The sequence below is a fragment of the Rhineura floridana genome, chromosome 6 (genome assembly GCF_030035675.1).
Source record: "Rhineura floridana isolate rRhiFlo1 chromosome 6, rRhiFlo1.hap2, whole genome shotgun sequence".
Lineage (NCBI taxonomy): Eukaryota > Metazoa > Chordata > Lepidosauria > Squamata > Rhineuridae > Rhineura > Rhineura floridana.
In genome coordinates this window covers 64,586,454-64,610,351 of record NC_084485.1, presented here as the reverse complement: position 1 = coordinate 64,610,351, position 23,898 = coordinate 64,586,454, and the positions used below count along the sequence as shown (strand labels likewise).

At 42.4% G+C, this 23,898-nt stretch overlaps 2 protein-coding genes across 6 annotated transcripts in view; one reads left to right on the top strand and one right to left on the bottom strand.

The window, feature by feature from the left end:
* The window catches only part of RASSF5 (Ras association domain family member 5), a 161,725-nt gene extending 140,605 nt beyond the window's left edge, over positions 1–21,120 (top strand). For all 5 annotated transcript variants that reach the window (XM_061632110.1, XM_061632111.1, XM_061632113.1 and 2 more), the window contains 4 exons: positions 10,160–10,273; positions 14,403–14,700; positions 17,019–17,134; positions 18,784–21,120. In XM_061632110.1, coding sequence (XP_061488094.1) covers positions 10,160–10,273; positions 14,403–14,700; positions 17,019–17,134; positions 18,784–18,936 — 681 coding nt within the window. In that variant the 3' untranslated portion in view covers positions 18,937–21,120. The remainder of the gene's footprint in view (positions 1–10,159; positions 10,274–14,402; positions 14,701–17,018; positions 17,135–18,783) is intronic.
* Positions 21,121–21,769: 649 nt separating this feature from the next.
* The window catches only part of EIF2D (eukaryotic translation initiation factor 2D), a 33,099-nt gene continuing 30,970 nt past the window's right edge, over positions 21,770–23,898 (bottom strand). Inside the window, exons 14-15 of the mRNA XM_061632109.1 lie at positions 23,054–23,228; positions 21,770–21,976 (exon numbers count right to left, since the gene is read on the bottom strand). Of these exons, the coding sequence (XP_061488093.1) occupies positions 21,906–21,976; positions 23,054–23,228 (246 nt within the window). The 3' untranslated portion in view covers positions 21,770–21,905. The remainder of the gene's footprint in view (positions 21,977–23,053; positions 23,229–23,898) is intronic.

Genomic DNA, 23,898 nt, shown 5'->3' with positions numbered 1-23,898 from the left:
CCACCACCTCCAAAAGTTAAAGGAGGTGTGATAGAGTTACTCTTGCTTGTGCCTAGACTTATTTATTATTTGCTTCAAAAGCCTGTATAACGTGTTTCACTGGTAGCAATATTAGACCAAAAGATGAATTTGCACTGTGGTTTGGAGAAGTTAAGAAACAGCAGGAGTTCCTTCAGATGTTCCTTATCTTCTCCAAACAGCACAAATGAGATAAGACCCCACCTCTCCCTCAAGCCTTTGGCAATCACAGAGGGCTGGAGGGACAGGCAGAGATTTCCAACATTTGTACTGTGGCATGGAGAAAGTAAGAAACAGGTCTTGTGGGAAGGAAGTTGATGGAAAATAAATGGAGTCTGGCTAGTAAGCCAGGTCGCTGTTTTTCTTGACTTCTGGTCAAGTGCACAAGAAACAGGAACAGATGAAACCATATCTCTAATGCAGGGGTAGAGTGTCTCTGGCCCGTGGGCCAGTCTTGCTCTACCAGAGCGTCCACTGTGGCCTGCAAGGCCATTTTCCCCAAACCATGCCTGCCTGTCAATCAGCTGGTGTCAATGGGTGATGTCAGCTAGTAGGTGGGGTTCAATCCTGCTGGGTGCTGCTTCACCCTGTGGGGCATGTGCTGACAAAGCAGATCCTTCTCCCCACATCCACAGGCCAGCTTTGACAGATGGGTGGGGCCACCCACTTGCTAATCATCTGACATCATGATTCCTCACCTATCAGTTGCCTGATATTTTCATTATGTCAGATGATTGACAGTGGGTGACCCTACCCACCTGTCAAAAAAGGTCCCCTACCCATGCTCTAATGCTTCATTCTGAGTTTTGGCTTACATGGGAATAGAATAATGGGCTACCTACTGCAAGAGTTTATGGGAGCATCACGCAAAGCTTAAAATGTAGTTGAAATACGTTTGGGGAGGTGCTATGGTTCAGTCATGGACCACATGCTCTACATACTGAAGGCTCTAGGTTTAGTCTCTGGTGTCTCTAGTTAAGAAAGGTTTGGGTGATGGGAAAGTCCTCTGGCTGAGACCCTGGAGAGCCACTCCCAGTAGACAACACTCAGTAGACAAATAGTCTGACCAAGTAACAGGCAGCTTCCTAAATCAGAAGGTCCCACCTTCAGTTAAGTGGGCTTACTTTTTAGTTTGGATGCGAGGCTGCCACTTAAACTCGTATCCCAGCAGAGCCTTCTCCCCCTCCCCCCTGTAAAATGTAGCATTACTTCTGTCGTGACATCTTCATATACTGCATTTTCCTATCCATGCCAGCAGCATCTGATGATATGGCCCTGGGGTGGAGAAACACACAATGCAATGAAATCACAATATAAGGTAAGCAGTCCTACATGTTACAGGGGAATGGAAGAGAATTCGACATGGGGCTGCCATTTTCACGTAATGTATGCTTGACACAGCCCAGTGTAAGAAGTTTACCAGTGTTGAAAAAACACCCTTTAAATCATTCTATTAAAGGAAAAGCTGCTCTCTGATTAAAATTCATATAGAGTAGGATCTGAACCTGAGCTACTTCGGCCACAGTGTTTATGAGCTGAGCTGCACTTGGCATGATAAAGATTAAGTTATAGATCTTTCTCTCACTTGCAGATCCAGGAGCTGTAGACTTTTGTGCTTAAGAAATAGTCAGTAATTAGTCTTGAGCCTGCTCATTAACACTACTCACACATGACCCTCAGTTGTATGCAACATTTAGAAGCTCTAGGTTCAGTCAGTGGAAGCAAAGTGATATTATCATGAAATGATGTATGCCTGGAATGGTCCTGAATTAGCTGGCCAATTTGAGAGGAGAGACCAGAGGAAAGCTCTGTCTTTATGGGGCATGCTGCCCCTTTGAAGATTAGTCTGATCATCATTATAACAAGTTACTAGCATGCAGATTCTATAAAATGAGAAATACAAAACGTCCAGAGTTATGTATGTTCTCTGACTGCACTAGGCAAGTGTGAAATTTGGTGCTGGGAGCATAAATATTCTGAAGAACTTCAGAATGTGTTCTACTGCACCCTTGCAAAAAACTTTCCAGGCCTAGGCTTGAAAAGCACTATGGGCCATACCTAAGAACATAAGAAGAACCTGCTGGATCAGGCCAGTGGCCCATCTGGTCGAGCATCCTGTTCTCACAGTGGCTGGCCAGATGCCCATGGGAAGCCCTCAAGCAGGACCTGAGTTCAGAAGCATATTGCCTTCTCTCAACCTGGGAGATTTTAAGAAGCTGAGCACACTTTACAGTACACATGGAGCAAGGTACTGTGGCGTAAGGCTTTCCCTTCCCCCATAAATAGCAGAAACATAATAAACTAAAAAAAGTCAAATAAATAAATACCTGTAGACAGTACATTACAGAATTAAACTGCTTGCGATACAGACTTTTTTTCATTTTATATTTAATGCACTGTGTAAACAGCTCTGGTGATAACTTGTTGAACATCATGCCTCATGAAGGATTCTGTGTAACTTGAAAACTTGCACACCAGTAGAAAGTGGTTCAACAGAACATACTTTTCTACTTAGTTTGGTTTTCTTATTCCAGTATAGTATAATGTAATTGTATTAGGACTGCTGTGGTTGCAAATGTATTTGAACCATTAGGATCTATCTTAGAAAGGAAGCGTTCTTGGTCTTTCACCCATGAAAATGAGCTGCAATGTGTAATCACAGCTATGGCTCATGGATAAAACCGTATGCTGCTCATACATAGCCCATAACATTTGATTTATCCTGTGTAAGATTACAAGGACATCTGAACAAGAATCCTATACATGTCTCTTCAGAAGTAAGTTGCATTGAGTCCAATGGGGTTAACTCCCAGGTAAATGGGTAAAAGATTGAAATCTAAGGATTCTATCACTTATTTATCATGGCAATTTGCAGCGGGAAGAAGCCTGGTATGTGACTCAGCATGATTGCCTGTCCTAATGTTTGACTTGAATAAGAAGTCACATGGGCTTCCTTAAGCCTCAGCTTAATGTGCTTACCAGACATGGGACGAAGGGTCCATCTTGATGTGACTTCGCATTCCTCACTAGAGCATCTGCAACAGGAAATTCTTTTCATATCTCACTTAACTTCTGATATTCACAAGCCTGTTATTTACCTGCCTAAAGTCCTGCAAACACATATGATACTATGAAATGGAAGGAATGGCATGATAATAAAAGTACCCTATCAAGGTTGCTTGAGAAGCAAGTGGTTACATGGTAGTGACAACTAGGAACATAGGAAGCTACCTTATTTATATAGTTCTGTGTTTCTTACTTAGTCCCAGTGCTGAAATTCAGGACAAGGGGGTTTGGCACTCAGAGCAGCCTTCCAACAGCAGTCTGAGAGTTTTGATTGGAGGACCATGGTTTGGCAGCCTGAGTCTTGCCCAAATCAGCTACAGTGGGAAAAGCTGTTAAGAACTGTCCCCTGGCAGTCTGGGGCTCCCATGACAAGGTTGCTTCACGTGCTGAGGACTCTGAACTTAAAAAAATATAGCAACTAATTTCCCTTCCTTTGCTTGAGTTTTTCAACAGATACTCCAGCTCACATAACTCAGTGTGAGTTTATTGATTTCAGTGGATTTTGACACTGGAGGAGGGAGGGCTGAGCCACTTACTCTTTTGGACTGCCAGTATTGATGGGAAAATGAAATGCATTAATAGCTTGATTATTTAGCACCTGCTGTTCCATCAAAGCAATCATAGCCTTGGGTGCAACGCACATCTGTGACACTCTGCACATTGTTCATCTAATGAGTCACCCCTGTGTCCTCAACTGCTGTGACAGGTGTATCCAAATATGTTTATTTCCCTTTTGCTGAATTATCTGAACCTCCTCATCACATTTCTCTTAGTGTCCCGGAAGTGTCTCTGTCTGTAACAGATCTTGATTATGAGTGTGTTGATTGCACCCAAAGATTAATGGATGGATTTGCATAAGGCTCCACTTGGGAATCCTACCTATGTTTTGATTTGGCTTCCTTTAAAGGGGCTTCGAAATTAGAGAGAGAAGCCCTTACCTCTCTATGGATTTCCTGCATGCAGTAATTTCCCATTCAGGTTGCTCATGCATTGATCAAATTCTTTTGTTACTGTGAGGAAAGTGGTTAGTTAGGAAGCATGCAGGTTAACATTCTGTGTAATTTTTGCCACTTTGTGGAGGTGGTTGGGAACGCTGCATGATACTGAAGATAATTATAACTGTATTCTTTGCATGGACAGTGTGCATATAATGAATACTTGTGTGTTAAACCAGGGATTCCCAAACTGATCTGTGGACCACCAGTGGTCCACTAGCTTCATTCAGGTGGTCCTCGGCATGTCCACATTAAATATTCCTATTGAGTTGTAATTGTCTTTTTATTGCTTCTTTTATTTTCTGTACTGTATTGTATTGAATTACAGTTTGAATTATATGGAATGCAGATTATAATACAATAAAATGCAATATAAGCAGTGGTATAGTGGCAAATTCAGAAGTGCAGGGTTCCTTCATGTTAATCACAGCCACGTCCCCTCACCCCCATTTTGCTGCTGGGTTGAGAATGAGATCCTTGTTAATGCCTTCTCCCACAACAACTGATGTCCCTAGGAGCCAATCAGCATGAAAGGGGAGAGTGTCTTTCATTCTGATTAGCTCCGGTCACCAGGAAAGGACAAGGAAGCATATTAGACGAGTCTTCTCAGTGACCAACACGCTCCCCCTTCATGCTGATTGCCTCAAAGGATGCTGGAGTCATAGGGATCCTGCTGGGACCCTGCTCCCAAAAAAGTAAGGGGTCTAAGATCCCTGAGACCCTAGACGACTACACCCATGAATATAAGAAATAAAAGAAGCAATACAAAGACAATTAAAATTCATCCAGCACCTAGCACAGTGCATTACAGTTGCTACAACAGACAGAAAAATCATTAAGGGTCTGCCAAGGCCCTTGCCAATTTTCAAGTGGTCCATGGTGAAAAATAGTTGGGGAACCACTGCCTTAAACAAATACTGTTGCAGAGTTTAAACCTGTTGGTAGCTTTCAGTTGTAGGCTGACGGTACACAGCACTAGTCAAGCCCCACCCCTTTTCCCTGTGAAACCTGGTGGGAGCAGGTTGAGTGCATTTTTTTTTAAAAAAAATCAGCTTTAAAGAGATTTCACAACTGATCAGCAGATCAACCCATTCCTCCTCCAGGTGTGGCTAATGGAAACACGTTGCTCTGATGACTAGCGTGTTCACAGCCAAACTTGCAGATAGGACTGGATATGTGGTGCAGGGCTTTTAAACTGATGAACTAATCAAAGCAAAGTTATGCATCATTAGTTCTTTTCCTAGTCTTCGACTGATTGACTTAGGACCCTATCACTTCTCTGTAGACTGATTTCTTCCAAACTATAACTGCTATTATTATCTCCAGCTTCAGGTAGTTTAGGCTTGACTGGGAGCAGCATGATATATTTGGGCACTTTCAAGTTCTGCTTTCCCTAGTGATGATATTACGCAACATTTATGTGTGTGTTTATTAATATAAAAATATATCCTGCCCTTCTAGTATCTACACACCATTGACTGTAGCTAACAATAATTAAAAGCTATAAAATACTATTATACATAAAGTGGGGGAGAGAATATACTTTTTATGCAGAGGTGCCAACTAGGTTTTAGGAATATTATTGTTAGTTTTGTGCTCTGCTACCTTCACTGATCCTGCTAGACCAGAGATAGCCAATGCAGTGCTCTCTATATGTTGTTGGACTCCAACTCCAATCAGCCCCAACCAGCATGGCCAACAGGAACAAAGGAAGCTGCCTTATACCATGTCTGACCATTGGTCCATCTAGCTTAATACTGTACACTGACTGGCAGCAGCTTTCCAGGCAGGGGTCTCTCTCTTTTAAGCCCACCTGGAGATTTATTTATTTATTTATTTGATTTATATCCCGCCCTTCCTCTCAGTAGGAGTCCAGGGTGGCAAACAAAAGCACTAAAAACACTTTAAAACAGACTTTAAAATATATTAAAACACAACAACCATTAAGAACGTTAAAACAAAACATCTTTAAAAAAAACTTTTTTTAAGCTTTAAAAACACTTTTTAAAAAGAAGGTTTAAAAATATGTTAAAAGCAATTCCAGGACAGATGGAGACTGGGATAAGGTCTCTACTTAAAAGGCTTGTTGAAAGAGGAAGGTCTTCAGTAGGCACCGAAAAGATAACAGAGAAGGTGCCTGTCTAATATTTAAGGGGAGGGAGTTCCAAAGGGTAGGCACCACTACACTAAAGGTCCATTTCCTATGTTGTGTGGAACTGACCTCCTGATAAGATGGTATCTGAAGGAGGCCCTCACCTGCAGAGCACAGTGATCGACTGGGTATATAAAGGATAAGACAGTCTTTCAGGTATCCTGGTCCCAAGGTGTATAGGGATTTGTACACCAAAACTAGAACCTTGAACTTAGCCCGGTAGCTAATAGGTAGCCAGTGCAATTCTTTGAGTAGCGGAGCAACATGTTGGTGATAACCTGCTCCAGTGAGCAGCCTTGCTGCCACATTTTTCACCAGCTGCAGCTTCTTGACCAATCTCAAGGGTAGCCCCACATAGAGCACATTACAGTAATCGAGCCTAGATGTTACCAGTGCGTAGACAACAGTGGTCAGGCTATCCCGGTCCAGAAATGGCCGCAGCTGTCTTACCATCCAAAGCCCGGAACTGAACCTGGGACCTTCTGCATGCAAGGCAAATGCTCTACCACTGAGCTATGATTCTTCCCCACATGATCAGAGGATGATAGGAATTATAGTCCAACATCTGGAGGGCACTACATTGGCTACTCCTATGCTAGACTGTTTGCAGTAGTATGATCAGCATAGTCCCTGTGTGGACTGAGGCTGTGAGGTGTGCTGTACCTTCCATGCAAAAGCGTCAGTGCTGGGAGAAAAAGGTTTTTTTTCTAGTAATAGTCATAAGGCTGCCTTTACAGTACTAGTTTGGCTCATGGACTAAGGCTATCTGCTGAAACCCAAGTGGGCTGGTTCTGTACCCAACTTCAGGGCTAGCCCTACCGTTACACAGAATGAAGTGACCACCTCAGGTGGCAGATGCTGGGGGGCAGCAGTGATAGCCCCCTGGGCATTCCCCCCTTTGGAGCTGTGTGTGCCATATTGTCCTGCACCCCTAAACTAGCCTGTTGCCCTCCAGGGTGCGTGTGTGGTGATCCCAGCATCAGTACTGAAGTAAGATTCAACTGCCACTCCAGTTGGCGGGTGAGTGGATGGGCATTCCATCATGTCTTTATGGCTCAGGCAGCAAAATATCTTGGGCTAAGTCTGCCCAAACACTACTCATGTTCAGTAAAAAGACTTTTGTAGCTTCCATAATTAGTTATTGTAAACTGCCCAGAGAGCTTCGGCTATGGGGCGGTATATAAATACAATAAATAAATAAATAATTGAGAGTGTGGATTCTCATTTAGTGGCTGAAAGGCTGACTTCTGCATGGTGTTACTGGAGAAGTCTTAGCAATGCAGCCCTTACTGCTCTGCTTTTAATGTATCTCCTTTGTTGACTTATTTTGTGCTTTGCTCCAGGGATCTACTAGCCTTATGCTTGGAAGCATTTTCTTAACACAGGCTAAAGTGGCCATTTAGGCATCACCCACGAAAAGGAACAATGTCACCAAAAAAGATAGGACAGTAAATCGTATAGTATTTCAATACGCTAATGCATATGCATACATGAACATTAAAAGTAATCACTATAAGTTAAATAGAAATGCAATGTGTCATCTTTCATCTGCTATCCAAGTGCTAACCAGTGAGGAGGACCTTCAAGGCCCCTGCTCTCCTTTCTTAAGTTCTTTAAACCAAACTTGTACTGGACTAAGTTCCCATCTGCACTACACATTTGAAAAATGATTACACCACTTGGTATCTTTATAGCTTCATCCAAAGAATCCTGGGAACTTTAGTTTGTTGTTAGGAGACCACTTTTCCTCTCACAGAGCTACAATTTCCAGAGCTCCCTGGGAACAGGGATTGACTATTAAACCACTCTGGGAATTGTAGCTCTCCGAGGGGTATCTCAACACCCTTTACAAACTATAGTTCCCAGGATTCTTTGGAGGAAGACATGACTTTTTTAAAGTGGCATGACACTGCTTTAAATATATGATGTAGCTGAGGCCTAATAGAGGACTGTCCTCTGAGAGCCCTTCAAATGCCCTGTGTATAGTAGGATACTTGGCTACCCTATTTTACTTACTTCCTCATTGGATTCTTACTGTTATTCTTTGCCTCCTAAAACAGAGTCCTTTCTGCCACAAAAGTGCCAGTTCTTTTCCCTTTCCCTTGCAATCAGCATCTCCTCCCTTTCTCCCCAAGGTGGCTCTCCTGGGGGCTTCTCTTGAGTCTTGTGTACACAGATTGAAATGTTACTGCTAAGCAGGTCTCTGAATTCCTTATATGCCACAGGTTGAGATGTTTAACACTGTCAAATGTACAGGGCAAGTGTGTGGGGTAGTAGCCTCCTGGGGCCCTCTGAAGAGGGCTGTGAACATCAGTCGGCTTTCTGTTTTCCCATTTGCTCTGAAATATACACGTTCCCAGAGGAGGTTGGACCAATGCATCGCTAAAATATCTACTTGTTGGATTCGCACAACAATTTTGCTTCTATTACTGGCTGCTCAAATAGCAAAAACTCATGTATCATAGAAAGTTATGTTGTCACAGCAAATAGCTCAATGGATCAAATACCAGGATGGGATCGTGGTTCTTGTGAGCAAGATGAAATCAGTATGTTGCACTAGAAGCCATTCTCTTTAATTAACTGTGCAGAAGAGAACCAGCAGAATAACTGTTTATTGTTCCTTTAGGGGAAATAGAGTGCACATCCTTAAAGGGGGGCAAAATTGTTTAGGCTCTGTCCAGCTTAGACCTTTCCTCTCCTTTCTGTGCCCGCTTTTGAGTAAGCCCTTTATTGCATTTCTTTCCATGGTTCAATACCTGCCTCTTTTGAAACTTTGTTGCGTGTTTCAAGTTGGCTCTGGAATAATTGCAGGACAAACTCTGGAAGAAGGAGGGAGGGGGAGTCTCATGCAATGCCATTGATTGGGCTGACCCTGCTGAACGTCTTTAGTCAAACAAAGATAACAATGTAAGAAGAGCCCTGCCAGATCAGACCAAAGGTCCATTTAGTCCAGCATGCTAGTTCCCACTGGGGCCTGCCAGATGCCTTTGGGAAGCTGTGCCCCACTGTTGTTATCCCAGCAGCTTGTATTCGGTACCTTTGGATGTTGAGGCTCTGTTTAGCTATCATGACTAATTTACAGTGACTAGTGTATCCTCCATGGAAGATGCTGAGCACTCTGCAGAGGGGAGTGGTGTGTTGCTTCTCCAATCCCTCTGAGAATAGATAATGTTCTCTGCTGTCCTCTGCAGGTGTCCTAATAGAGATAGGAGCCCAGAAGGCATTTCTGCACTCTGGACCACTGTGCTGAAGGTTTTTTAAAAAAAATAATACAGCAATTGGGGGGAGGGGAGGATCTTTTATGTTATAGAAGATTCCCACACTTGGTGATGGGTGTGTTTTGTGTCAGTATTTTCACTAGGTATGTACAAGTAGATGTATGTGTGTTTGTGCAAGAATATATGGTGGTAGCATGTGTATATATACCCTCTTTCCTGTCTTTTTCCAAAATAGTTTGAATTCTGCAAAAACAGCCAACCAATTACACACTGGTTGAAGCGTCATGAAAAAATGTTTTAAACAACTTTGCCCAAGTAACTTAAATTATTTTAGGTATTGAACTGTGTTTATTCTCTTGGTAGAGAAATTGGAAGGGATTTAATACAATCAACCCCCATCCCTAACCACAAGGGCATTCTGTCACCCTCCTCTTGATCTTCATTTTGGTGAGGGTCAGGGAAAGAAATCCCTATTTATGTACATATCTTGATTTTAATCTGTGTACAGCACTCAATAAAGCTCGGGCATTTTAGAAATGATTAATACTACTGCTATAAATGCTTCTGTTCATACTAGATGATAACAATGATAAATAATGGGTATGCATGTACTGTAAAATGTGCAGTGGGACAAAATAAAATGGGATGTAACAGGATGATTCTGCAAGAGCCATTTCAAGTGAGTCTCAAGTTACTTTTTTTTGTTCTAGAATGTAACAAAAACAGTGGAAGAAGAAAAACCGAAAGCTCCTACCATTCAAGAGCTAAAGGAGAAGATCGACAATTACAACTCAAAAGTCAACAACTGCTTGTTGATGAAGCTGGTTTGTACTGCATTTTCTGTATTGCTTTTTACTTTTATTATAGTAGTGTAGGTAATTGTCATACAAGCCACAAAACAGTATACTCACCTTCTCCCCCAATAACACAAAGAACAAATGAAGCTATGATTCCTGAGAGTTGGAGCTCCCGAAGACTGGGGCAACCACCTAATTCCCGGGGACCATGTTTAGCCCCTAGGCTGTGGAGAAAGGAATGGCCAGCCTAATGGAAACCTGTTCACAGCTGATGTGCTGATGCTTTGTAGAGTTGTCTGCCAAGTCTGTATATATAGTGTATTAATTTTATCTCTGTCCTGCCCTATCCTTTGGTATCAGTAGTCACTTTATGAATGCATAGCTCATTGATTAGTAATCAATAAAATCATTAAGAATTGACTGGTACTTCATGGGGAGTAAATGTAAAAAGAGAAAGCATTCATCCACTTTACTGCTCTGCTTTTCAGAGTAGAATCCAGTCTGTGTCAATTCCTCCCTCGCACTGTTGATCGATGTGCATGATTGCATTTAGATTGTACATTACTTTTCAGATGCTGCTGTGCTTACTGGAACTGATCAATATTACCCTGTTGCACAGCTGACATAACATCCCAGGCAAACTGATGTATGACATCTTGAGCAGTGCAGATGCAGCATCAATCTGTTCAAACCTTTAGTTGCCCATCTCTCATACTGACATGCCAAGCAGAATGCATGTCCCGTGAAGGCTGGATTCCTGCTAGCATACACTAGACCAGAGGAGGGGAACCTTTTTCAGAGGCCACATAATGGGCAATCTTCTGTGACTCCTGAAATGTGGAATATAGCCTATTGTACAACAGCAAAAGTCTCAGCAGATCTCTGTCTCTCTCACGCATACCTGTTTCTCCGTCCAGCCAAGCAAGAGGCATTATCATGGTACAAGAACACAATCTAGCAAGGCAAAAGCACTTGAAGAGGGGGCACAGCAGGGCTTGTGAGGAAGAGTGTTCTTGAAAAGGTTCTGAGGGCAAGACAGAGGGCCACATTTGGCCTCCAGACCCAAGGTTCTCCTGCAGTAGACCATAGCAGGAGTGCCAAGCCTCCCTTACTGAGGAGGGAATAGTCTTATCACTCAGATTTGACCAGCCACAAGTTTACTGGGCTGTTTGGAGCCATTTTTACACAGGTCAGGGGCATCATGTGACTTGCAAAATTAACAGATGGATAATTCCATCTGTAGTTATAAAATACCACAGATGGCAGAGCTGTTTGAAATGGCATTTAGATTCACTTGGGGCACAAAAGGGCACACATGGAGCTTTGAAGAGAGCAACTAATTATGTGGCTTGGTTTATTCCGATAATATTTGCTTGATAAACAATTATGTTCATGCTCAGTTATCTGACAGGGTTGGTGCCAGAGAAAGCAGGAACAAATATGGTAAATCGTTTTTTAAAAAGCCTGCTGGGAAGTTGCTGTCTGAAAATAGAGTGTACTTCCAACAATCTTGGGCCACAGGCCTCTTTTCTGTAGGGCAGGAATAGGGACCCTGTGCTTCTCCACATGTTGCTAGACTCCCATCAGCTCCAGCCAGCATAGTCCAGGAACAGAAAGGGTTGTAGTCCAACACATCTGGAGGGACAAAGGTTCTCAATCCCTGCCCTGTGGCATCAGTGAAATGAGCTAGAACTCAGTGGAACAGGTACCATTAATCTCAAACTAGAAGCCTGAGCAGAGGCTCCAGTCTTCAGGATCTGATTTATTGCCTTGGTTTAACACTCCTACTTTTCCAGTCCTACTTTTCCAGTCCTACTTGCACCAGTCCTACTTTTCTCCTTGGCTCCCCTTTTCTTCAGCTCCTTCTCTCTTCTACCCATTGTTTTCTTGTTTCTCCACTTTTCAGGCCACTGCCAACTTTTCTCTTGGCCAGAGCTCCTTTCTCCCTCTCCCCACCATGCACAGCTCCTTCTCATCTTAAGCCCTATGAAGTTTCTTCAGAGCCCCATCCCTCCTTAGCCCTTGCTTGACTCAATTCCTTGTTTCCTCTGGTCTTTCTTGAGCCCCATTCTTTACCTACCCTCCTTCAGGTTCCCCATTCTCAGGATATTGCCTATTGTCCATTTTTCCTTCAGCCTCCTTGCTTCTTAGCTCCTGTCTCTTAGCTTTCCAGGACACTTCCCTCATCATCAGTCATCACTTGTGTGAAGTTTGATGCTAGCCAAACTGACCACTTCCTTTTCACAGAAACCAGAGCGCAAGGTTTGAGCAACTGAACTCTCTGAGCAATCCCAGTAATGGCCCAATTAGTATTGGAGGCTTCCCCCACTCCATTCAGCTGTTTCTGGCATGCTCAGTTCAGTGAATGGCTCTACTAGCTGCCCATTTGCCATAGATTGGCTCATAAAATATGTCTCTTATGATAGCAAATGAATCTTATATTCATATTTTTAAAATTGTATTTCTAAAACTGATGTAGTTCCAGAGAACTGGGATCCATCACCACTGTATTAAAATTCCACCCAAGTAGCCAACATGTGTCTCATTACAGGCCTGACTCCAGTTTAGATGGCTTTGCAGGTCCTTTAACATTGTTTCTTGTCACAGTGAGGCAAGTAGTTACAATGAAATTTTAATTTTTTAGCTATGTTTCCCAGCTTCTTAAAACTACTTCCTTTTGTGATGGCGATGGCAAAAATGATAAGAACATTACAACTAAAACAAATTAGAGACAAATTCACAGCAATAAAAAAAATCTATAAAGCTACAGCAACAAATGCAACTGAAAGCCTTCCAAAGAAGCCAGGTCTTCACCATGTAATGAAAAAGTGATCAGTGATGGGGCCAGGTGAGCTTCCTGGGGGAGACCATTTCACAACAGTGGTGCTGCAACAGAAAAGGCCCTGCTTCTTGTCCCTGCCTACCAAACCTTAGATGGTGGGAGAATACAGGAGTTCTGATGTTGGCTTGAGTGTAGTGCCTTTGCCATCATTTCACCTTTTTCAATCAACCTGTAATTATTTTGCACACACAAAAAACCACTTGCAGAGAAAGCTGTACTATCAAGAGGTGGAATGGGAACAGAATAATTGGAGTAAGTGTTCCTATCCTTGGCAAGAGTCAGAAGACAAACTGGGTGAAACTGTGGTCATGTTCATTGTACTTTGATTTAAATTACAGATAAAAAAGTGGCTTCTGGAACAGTATAAAGCTGGGTGTGGTCTTGGTGGAGAGAGTGGACTGGTCTAATGGAGCCCTTCTACCAAAGGAAGGAGACTTTCCATTTGTGGAAGAGGCTTCGATCCAGCAGAGACTGCTACAAAAGGAATGAGGGGCGGCTATTTTCCAGTGTCCCCTACAGCCCCTACGTTCACCACCGGCATTTTCTAGCAGTCCTCCAATTCTCTGGTGCAGATTTGGAAATTGCCTTCTTGCTCCATTTATGGGAGCTGTACTTGTTTCACCAATAGTGCAAACAAATGTGAGATCAAGCGTGTATTGACTTGGGTCTTCCATTAGGGTCTTTCTTCCGCAAAGCAGAGAATCCATGATTAGGGACCTAGGGAGCTGCCTCATAACCAGTCAGACCATTTGTTCATCAAGCTCAGCATTATCTCCACACAGGTACTCAGTGGTGCCATTGGCTACTTGTGGTGCCCTCCAGATGTTGTTGAACTACAACCAATGGTCAGGGATGATGGGAATTGGAGTCCAACAACATCTGGAGGGCACCATGTTGGCTACTTCTGGTCTACACTGGTTGGCAGCAACTCTCCAGGATTCAGACATGATTCAGAAATATTCAGACATGAATATTTACCAGCCTACCTGGAGATACCAGGTGTCAAACTGGGATCAGTAGAATGCAAAGCACATGCTCTATCACTGAGCGACAGGCATTTCCCTGCAAAAAAACACCCACAAAAACTCCACAGTTTTCCAGGCATAATCCTGCTTAGCTTTTGAGATCAGATTATATCAAGTGTGTCCAGGGCAGTAGGTTAGTTTTGCAGTTAAGTTGCGGTACGTTTGTATGGCCAAGGAATAATGTATGTAGGGAAATAATCCCTGTGTTACATATTTCATGTGATTCAGCAAATAAATGCCAGCAAATCTGCCTTTAACCCCATTTTAATCTTCATTTTAATTTCATCAGAATGATGATGGCACTTACACAGGCTTCATCAAAGTGCACCTGAAACTGCGCCGGCCTGTGACAGTGCCAGCAGGGATCAGGCCACAGTCCATTTATGATGCCCTCAAGGAGGTCAACTTGGCCAACATGACAGAGAAGAGAACATCCTTTTACCTGCCACTGGACGCCATCAAACAGTTGCACATCAGCAGCACCACCACCGTGAATGAGGTGATCCAGGGGCTTCTGAAGAAATTCATGGTGGTGGACAACCCACAGAAATTTGCACTTTTCAAGCAGATGCAGAAAGATGGCCAAGGTGAGATACTATTGCCTTAAAAAGTCAACACTAACAGTGCTATTAAACTACAAAGAAGAGCTAGGCCAAGAGAGCTTCTTTGTTTCAAGTCTGGCACTACTATCATATATATAATAGTCAAGTCTGTAACAGCCTTCCCCAACCTGGTGTCTTCCATATGTTGTTGGACTACATCTCCCATCAGCCCACCCAACATAATCGGGGTGACAGGAGTTGTAGTTTAAAACATCTGGAGGACACCTGGTTGGGGAATACAGGTTTATAAGCTCCACTTGTGCTCAGAGCACGCCCCACCTTTAGTAGATTTGTCCTAGGTAGTTGTAGTAAAAGGTTTTATCGAGACAATATGGCTGAAAATAAGTCAAGGCTTTGTATTTTGTGGGTGGGTGGGTTCCCTTTCAAATGGACATCTGAGACATCCGTGGCTGAATTTCTGCTGAAAGCTTTTAAGAATGAGACACTTCTAAGACTTATTTTCTAAATCACCCTTTGCCAACCTGGTGTCCTCCAGATGTTTTGGACATTGGTCCCAGCCAACACAACCCATACTTGTTGGGGCCAATGAGAGTTATAGTCCAAAACATCTGCAGGCCACCAGGTTGGTGAAAGCTGTCCTAGTTAATAGGTCCAAAACTACATTCTGAGTCTGTAATAAAACCCTGAATGGAATCAATGTTTTTCTGGGATGGGGCACACATTTCTCAAACTGCAGACCAGCATGAATAGGTTTTCTCCAAGTTGCATTTTGGATGTGACATGTCCCAAAATACAGGTGCAATGTGCACAGTAACTTAGTTTACAGCACTGCCCATTCTGATGGAGCATCTATAGCAGGACCTGTCTGCTTGTGGACCTTAATTGTTAACAGAAAAATGTTTGCCAGACTTCTGTTGATGTAAGCTGTCAAACTTTCCTAATGTTGAGGATGGACATCTTATATTGGACAAATCCACAATACTGTCTGCCTTGCATGTGGCTTGCTTGCATGCAGATTTGTGCCTCATGCACCAATGAATAATCTCTTGTGAGAATTAAGTCATGATCACTGGTAGCCAGTACAACCTAATGAACTGGACTTGGAATAGGGACCTCAAAGTTGAAGTTCTACTCTTGCTGAATAACCTTGGATGTCCATTTATCAGAATAAACAGCTGGCATCAAGCATGAGCAATCAGATTGGGACACGTTAGGCTGATAATGTGCTGCCTGGAATCAGCTGATTCAGCTACTGGTGTACACAGAAGCTGTATACAGACATTTTACTCATTTTGAGTAGCTGCATCCCTGACATCACATTTGCCAACTAGCCCCACCTCCCTGGCATCCATGCATAGAGCATCAACATCTCCTGGGAGGGGGCCTTTGTGCATATTGTCATGCTCAGGTGTGTCACTTTGATTGCTCAGAGTTCCAGATCACATGGGACCCTTAGTGGATGCGAAGACTCCTTCCTGGCAGATATTCATGCTGCATTGATGCCAGGGGATGAAGGGCTAGTAGACACGGTGCCAGAAGCACAGCTACTCAGCATGGTCCTGCAGACATGTTGGGACAATTCATGAGTAATCTGGATAGGGCTACAGTAACAAGTTATGTGAGCCCTTAGGTCAATGGCACAGTATATGCTTTACATGTAGAAGGTCCCATGGCATCTCCAGATAAAAGTTTCTCAGTCCAAAGCCTTAGGCATGAGTGAGCCACAACAAATCAAAGGAAGCACTGGTTTGGGAAAAGGGCTGAAAAACATCTCCCTTATATCCAGAAGATCCAGGTTCAATCCTGGTAGACAATCCCTGGAGACACCCTTGCCTGAAACCCTGGAAAGCCATTGCCAGTCACTGAGCTAAATGGAGTCATGGTCTGACTCAGTATAAGGCAGCTTCTTGTGTTCCTCTGACAAGCGTCTGGCATTTTGCTACTTCAATCTATCTGGAGTAGTATCCACAGAAAGAAGATGCTTGTGGAGTTTCAGTCTCAGAGCCAAATGAAAGTGTTAATATCCTCATTACAGCTTTCCTTAAGGGATATGAGCAACTGGCAATAGATAACCCTCAGTGCTGGAGAATTTAAAATCAATGTTTAGGAAGTGTTGTAGTGGTTCACAGCCAGCCACTCCTTTGGAAGAGAAAGTGAAGGACTGCAAGAGTTCATGTCGAAGCTGAAGCCTTTTTTAAAAAAAAAAATCTGCTCCTTGAGATTCTGTGCGTAGGGATGGCCTTTGCAATATGGGCAGGGGTGGGAGGGCACTTCTTGAGATGAAATGTCCACCTTCCTTTTCAAAGGCCTCAAGTGATTCTCTGTTTTTGTCCCTTTTGCAGTTCTCTCTCAGAAGCTCTCAGTAACAGAGTTCCCTTTGTACCTCCGGCTACTAGCAGGTCCCGACACAGACATTCTCAGTTTTGTGTTGAAGGAAAATGAAACAGGGGAAGTTGAGGTATGTCTGGAAGCTGCTTGGCTTTTGAACCTGCACAAACATGCTCCACTTTCAGAAAGCAGGCAGCCACATTAAACAGGCAGCCATTTGCAGTGGGTGGAAGAACAAATTCCCTGTCCTCATAGTAACTGTTACTCATGATAAGGACTATTAGGTGACAGCATTCTAAGACAGAAGAAATACTGAAGCAAACAAGAGACTCCTTTGGGTCAAGAGTTTTTTTAGGACTAATTTGATCTCCTTTATTATTTACACTTGGTTGTCTTGAAAACTCAGTTGTACCTGTAAAAAGGGTCCCAGATTTTCAACACCTTAGACAATTACCTTCTTTCTTTATTCCCTTTACAACAAGGTTGGGGAACCTTTGGCTCTCTAGCTGTTGTTGGACTCCAACTCCCAGCAGCACCACACAGCATGACCAATGATCAGGATGATGGCAGCTGTACTTCAGTGTTTTATCTCAAGGGCCACAGGTTCTCTAACCCTGCCTTGAGACATCATGTTCTGTAGTCCCTGCTCTGATAGAGCACAGTGGTAATACACAATGTTTAAATTCACTTATAGGATGGGACTTTCCTTAAGCTCATAGTACTCTATCTCAAGAATCTACATGTTTCACTGCATCTCTAGGTGCCAACTGTTATCCCTGAGTGTGTGTGCATTTTTTTTTATTTTTTGCAGCATTCTCCTGTTTGAAAGATGGCATCACTGAAACCTAGTACTGCTCTTTATAGTCCAGAGCTGAAAAAGTGGGCTGGGTGGGTTTGTCTTGAGTATGTCCTGGATTTTACTTTTAAACTGTTGTTCTTACAAAAACACTTCTCAACCTGTTCTTTGAACTTGGGTGTGGTTTAAAAAATTCACCTTTTAAACAGGGTATTATTATTTTGCTATCAATGTCTGGCTTTATAAGCCAGCATGTGAACAAGTGCTGGGCCCCACCTACAGCCCTTTTGCTCCTCCCTGAGAAAGAGCAGCGAAAGAAGCCAGGATTCAGCTCTTAACTATAGTTTCCTAGTACATGCAAATCCTGAAACTATGATTAATATCTTATGAACAAGCCAAGATATTAAATTGCGTGAAGGGAAGAGCCCCATGCACCTGCAAGCAGCTAGCTCATATTGTGGCTTATTAAGCAAGGAATTTGTCATAGAAACTAAAGAGTAATCAATAAAACCTAGCAACTGTATTCTTGGAAAGCCACACTTTAAACGTATTGGGACTTTTTGTGGTGGAAAGCTGAGTTGGAAAATAATATGGGTGTGTATCTGTAATCTTTCCTGCTGGAGGCTTCTGCTTCCTTATCTTGAAGTTTCCAGTGTAGTATTATTAATTTATATCCTGTCTTTCCTCCCAGAAGGAACCCAGGGAGGCAAACAAAAACACTCTAAAATTAAAACAAAGCATCTTTAAAAAAATCTTTGAAAAAATCTTTGAAGCTATCTTTTAATTTATTTATTTTTTAATCTTAAAAAGTAACTGAGGTGAAACATGGGACCCGGAAGAATGAGTTACTTCACAGGGCTTTCCTGCAGAAATCATGTCAGTGAGTGAGGTTTCATCTAAAATCTAGCCACAAACTTGGAAGAACATGTTATTTTCAGTCTGTCAATCTAAAGTCTCTCCCTGTGTGTGTTTTTCTTCCATAGTGGGATGACTTCTCTATTCCAGAGCTACAGAATTTCCTGGTGATACTAGAAAGGGAAGAAAAAGACAAAATCCAGCAAGTGCAGAAAAAGTATGACAGGTTTAAACAAAGACTGCAGGAGGCCTTGAAAGAAGCAAATGGGAAGCCTGGATAACCAAATCTTGGAAGTGTGGCTAATTAAATTTCAAAAAAAATATTATTGTTTAAACATGAAAAGAAACCCCACTTAACCAAGACTTCTTTTTCTCAGGACACTTTTTGATTGGTTGCAGTCCATGGTGTGTGTTCAGAACAGGCAAATATAAAATGGAAAACTAAATAGTATTTGCTGACCCTCCAGAAACCAAAAAGGAATGCTGCTTCTCCTCCCTTCCATGATTGTACAGAACAGCCAGGAAACTTTGCAACGAATGCAGAATGTCGAAGGAATTGGGATGCTTATGGTATAAACATCCCCCTTCCAACTGTATTTCAGTGGGAATTTGACTCAACAAACTAGATTTGAAATATTTCCCCTTGGGGCTAGCTGAATTATGAGCTAGTAGTACACACAACCAGAGGAAGGTATCTTGGCTTCAGCTGGGCTACCTTCCTTCATTTTCCATCCCAATACCTCAACTTTTGGATTTATGTATACATGGCAGAAGTGTGTTGACTATGTTCTCTGCGGTAATTTAATCACATGGGCTGTCACAAGTCCTGCATCAGCAAATGGGTGGATGATTGCTCTGGTACATGTGGACACTATAGAGGATGTGGAACTGACTGTTGCACGATATGAAGCGAATGAATGAAGCTGATGCCAAGAAGACTGTAGAAGTACAGCAGCTCTTGATAAGCTTTAGAGTTCTTTGGCCTTTGAGCAAGAGAGTTTACATTTTCACACCAGGAAATAAGGTCCATTTTATTTTTTGTTTTGGCTAGGGTTATTTTCTTTGTTATTTCCAGCCTAGTATTTTTAAGTATAGACCTCCTTCTGGAACACAGTTCTCCTCTTACCCAACAGGAACTGGGACCAGTGTGCAGGATCTGACAGTGAACCAATGTTGGTGTTCATCTCTTAGTACTAAATATAAGAATGGATTCTCCTGCATCTCCCGTCACTCCATTCAGCTATAAAGTAATTGTGTCATTTACATTGGGAAACTATTTTGTAATGCCAGAGGGCCCAGATCTACCATTTTCAGAGCCTGGCTGGCCTCTACAATGTTCTTCGGAGCAAAGCTTTCTTTAGGCAGGCAAAGGAAAAAAGATTGGTTCCTTTTGCTGGAAGAACAGGGTTGTGTGCAGGGGCTCTACCCTGCAGCTTAAAGGGCCCAGAACTGGAAAAGACCCCAAAAGTCATCTTTAGAAAATCCACCACCATGGCATTGCTAATAGATGATCTTTAAAACGTCTATAGAAGATGTATTAGCACAGCACAAGGAAATCAAGAAGCATATATGATAAGCACATGCAATTCCTGAACCCAGAGATGAAAGCACTCAAAATCTTCCTAAGCACTGTTGAAATTGTTGACCTAGCACACAAAGGAGGGATTTCAGCACTTCCCCACCCCCACTCATCAGTGACAGCATCGAGAGAGAGAACAGAGAATAGTCTTTGTGAGTCATTGATAACTTCTCCCTAAGATTGTTGAGTGTGTGTATGTGTGTGTGTGTGTGTGTATATATATATATATATATATATATATATATAATATTAATTTTATGTTTTATTTTTTAAAAAAACAGCTTTTCAATGATGGGCACTCTTCCTTTCCCTGCTCTCCCCTGGCATGTCTTGAACATTTTTAGAGAAGGCATAGCTTCTTATGCAATTTATGTGAATGCTGCTGACTAAGCCACCTGCACAACAGGAGAGTGTTTTTCATTTTGTTTCTTTCAAAGATTATATATAGCTAAGGGGCATTAATAGAAGAGGGAAAAATCATGGAGCTCAGATTGTGAGAAAAAGCTGAGTCATTTGATCTGTGGCAGAGTGGAAGCCTTAGACGTGAGTTAAAAGAGGCCCCACCTTAAGGAATGCAGACTACTGCTGGCAGTGCCTTTGTTAGTCGATTATGTTGCCTGCATCATCTGTATGTGTATAATTTTTTCTTTTGAAATTGGTCAACTGTATAAAACATGTACAATCTGTATAGAATGGAATTAGTGAAAACTTACGTGGTAAAGTATTACATTTTTGCCATGCTGTAATTTATTTTTACTACTGTCTCAACCCTATGACATTTGTTGAAAATGTCACTTTTGAGCTTTTTTAAAAAGCTCCAACAAATTGTTCATGCGATACAAAACTGTAAGAAGCTATCAAAAATAAACAGACTCTGATAAACTTGTTTCAAAGAGTTGAGATGGTTTGTGTTATCTTATGCCTTCTTATGGTACTCACTGGTATTGCACTGAGTAAGTAAAGAAGCTATTCTAAGGCCCTCGCTAGGCAACTAATTTTTAAGAGGGGTCTTATTTTTCAACTAAGCAAGGATTGAAGAGCTAAGCAACAGTAGCTCTAGACAACTAAAAGGCTCTTTTCTCTCTGCTCGTGTGATGAATAGGGGCTTTTCCAGAGCATGCCTTTTATGTACCTTACATGTTGACTTCCATCTCCCTGCTTCTTAACTTATGTGTGATGTAAGTGAACAAGTAGCAGCAAGGTACAAACCTGCTTACTTAAAAGCAGGCACAAAATGGGGGGGGCTAAATAACTGAAAATGTTGGTACCCTGTGTATGTACTGTATAATTTTGAAATTAATGACAATAAAAAAGAGGCAGAAAAGCAGGTAGGGGGATATTGGAAATACAGACTATACCTTACTTCCCCTCTGATCCTTGAAGTTCAGAGTCCCATTAAAATCAACCCCACAATCTTCAGGGGCAACCCAACACAAAGTGATCTGATCATTTTAGTAACAGAAGTTGCAGTAGGACACTATTTAGCAAAGATGCTGTGGTGTTCCCCAACAAGCTATGGAGAAGCCTCAGCAAAGTTATTGGGAAAAGTTATTTTATTTTTATCTTTTAAATAAAAAACATTATTTTATAGGTGAGGCATTTGGATTGCTCATTTCTACTGAATAAAATATTAATAAATAAGAGAGCTCTGACTTAGATCTTCAGCCTTGTTTACTTCTTCCGACCCATCTTTGGTGCCTTCTTAAGACCCTGGATGTATCTGTGAGGTATCTGGTAGTCCTCTGGAACAGAATCAAGAATGAACAAATAACCCATCTGTATTTGGCAGCTCAAAAACTTGACACTGTAGTGTTCACAGCTTACTAAGAAGGTATTTTCAGGTGCTTTGAAAAGCAATATATAAAGTCTAATTAGGGTTGTTGCTCTATTAAAAATGTAATTTATGCACATTTAATTATGAGTAAATATGCATTGGGTTACATTGCTTTTAATAACATGACAGCCTTGATTAGCGTCTATGTATGTATATCCTCTTACTCTTATGCAGATTGAATTGATTAGCCAAAGTCATAAGATTACATAGGAATAAAATAATTCTGAAGGGGGGAAAAAGCACTTTGCTTTTTAGATTATGAATGAACGTTTACAAATAGCCTCCATCTTAGAAAAGCATCTCTTAAATAGATCAAAACATTTAAAAATCCATTTAGGCTGCAAGCCTGTACACTTATCTGCCAGTAAGTTCTATTGAATTCAACAGGACATATTTCTGGGAAGACATTCATAGGATTGCACTTTTAATCTAATAAATGACTAAACCTTGAAACCCTGATTGCTAATCAATGATGTTATGAGTTTGCCATAGATCAAGGCTGGAGAACCACAGGCCTAGAGGCCAAATATACAGTAGGGCCCCACTCATGCGGCGGGTTACATTCCGGACCCCTGCTGAAAAGCGAAAACCACTGAAAAGCAGAACTCATTGAATAGAATAGCGTGCAACGCCCGAAAACCGCTGTGAAAGTGGAACAAGCGCCGTATGAGTGGGGCTTTAGTCTAATTGCATCTAATTGAGACTGCCGCAATAGCAAAGCACCGTAAAGCGAAGCGCTGTAAAGCGGGGCACTACTGTAGCCTGCTAAGTCTCAGGACTCTCCCAGGCTACACCCTCGAGTGCTTTTGCCTGGCTGGAATGTGTCCTTGTGATAATGCCTCCTACGCGCCTGGATGAAGAGAGGCTGTGTGTGCGTGTGTGAAGCCGAGCCAGCCTACTGTACAAAGGTAAGTCACGCCCATTGCGCTTCCCATTTCTGCATCTGGCCCCTGGTGCGTTCCTTACCCTTACAATAGATACTTACCCAGCAGCAGTTTAGCAAGGTGATGGGTCTGATTGCCTTGTATCTGGACCTGTGCTCTGTCCTTTGCTCCTGGGAGCGTGGTGACAGTGGCACTCGCCTGAACTTTTTGCTGGAGAAAGTTGGCCACAGCCTGTGGGTCCAGCCCATACAGCTCAAGATTCTTAATTATTGTCACCTGCAAGCCCAAAGGGAAGATGGCATTACTTTGTAGATTACTATGCAATGCTGGCAGTAAATGCCAGTCTCCTTACAGTGCCATTTTACTTTCACAGAGCATATTCTATTCTTATAAGGCTAAGCAGTATCAGCAAGGCTGTATTCATAGGTCCTTTGTTTAATATTAATAATACCTATACAAATGCTTGGAAATGAACAGGAACAATGTATATTTCACAGCAAGCATATATAGAACCTACATGGTTTAAGTGCAAAGTATAAATGAGTGTAGGAGAGGAATTGTGAAGCCCTGGGTGACATTACTGATGTTTATCTGGATTGGTTGTGGGAAAGAAACACTGTAGTATAGACCCAATCCTACACTGCCAGCCCATTTGTTTTGCCCTAGCAGCTTTGGGGGTGGGATGCGGGGGATTTTAACTAGGAAAACGGGGAGTGGGAGGAAATGCTACCAGGTTTCTGGTCAGATTCACACCTCTCCCCCTCCCCACAAGAGCAAAAAGCCTGGGCCAGGAGACTCCTGCAGAGAACAGCAGCTTACAAGAGTCCAGTACTGGCCACCCTGCCCTCAGGGGCTACTTCAGGGCTTACATGCCCAGTGGGGAAGGGAGAAGAGCCAGACAGGTCAGTTTACGCCACTGGTTTTGAAAAGATCACCAACAGTTTCT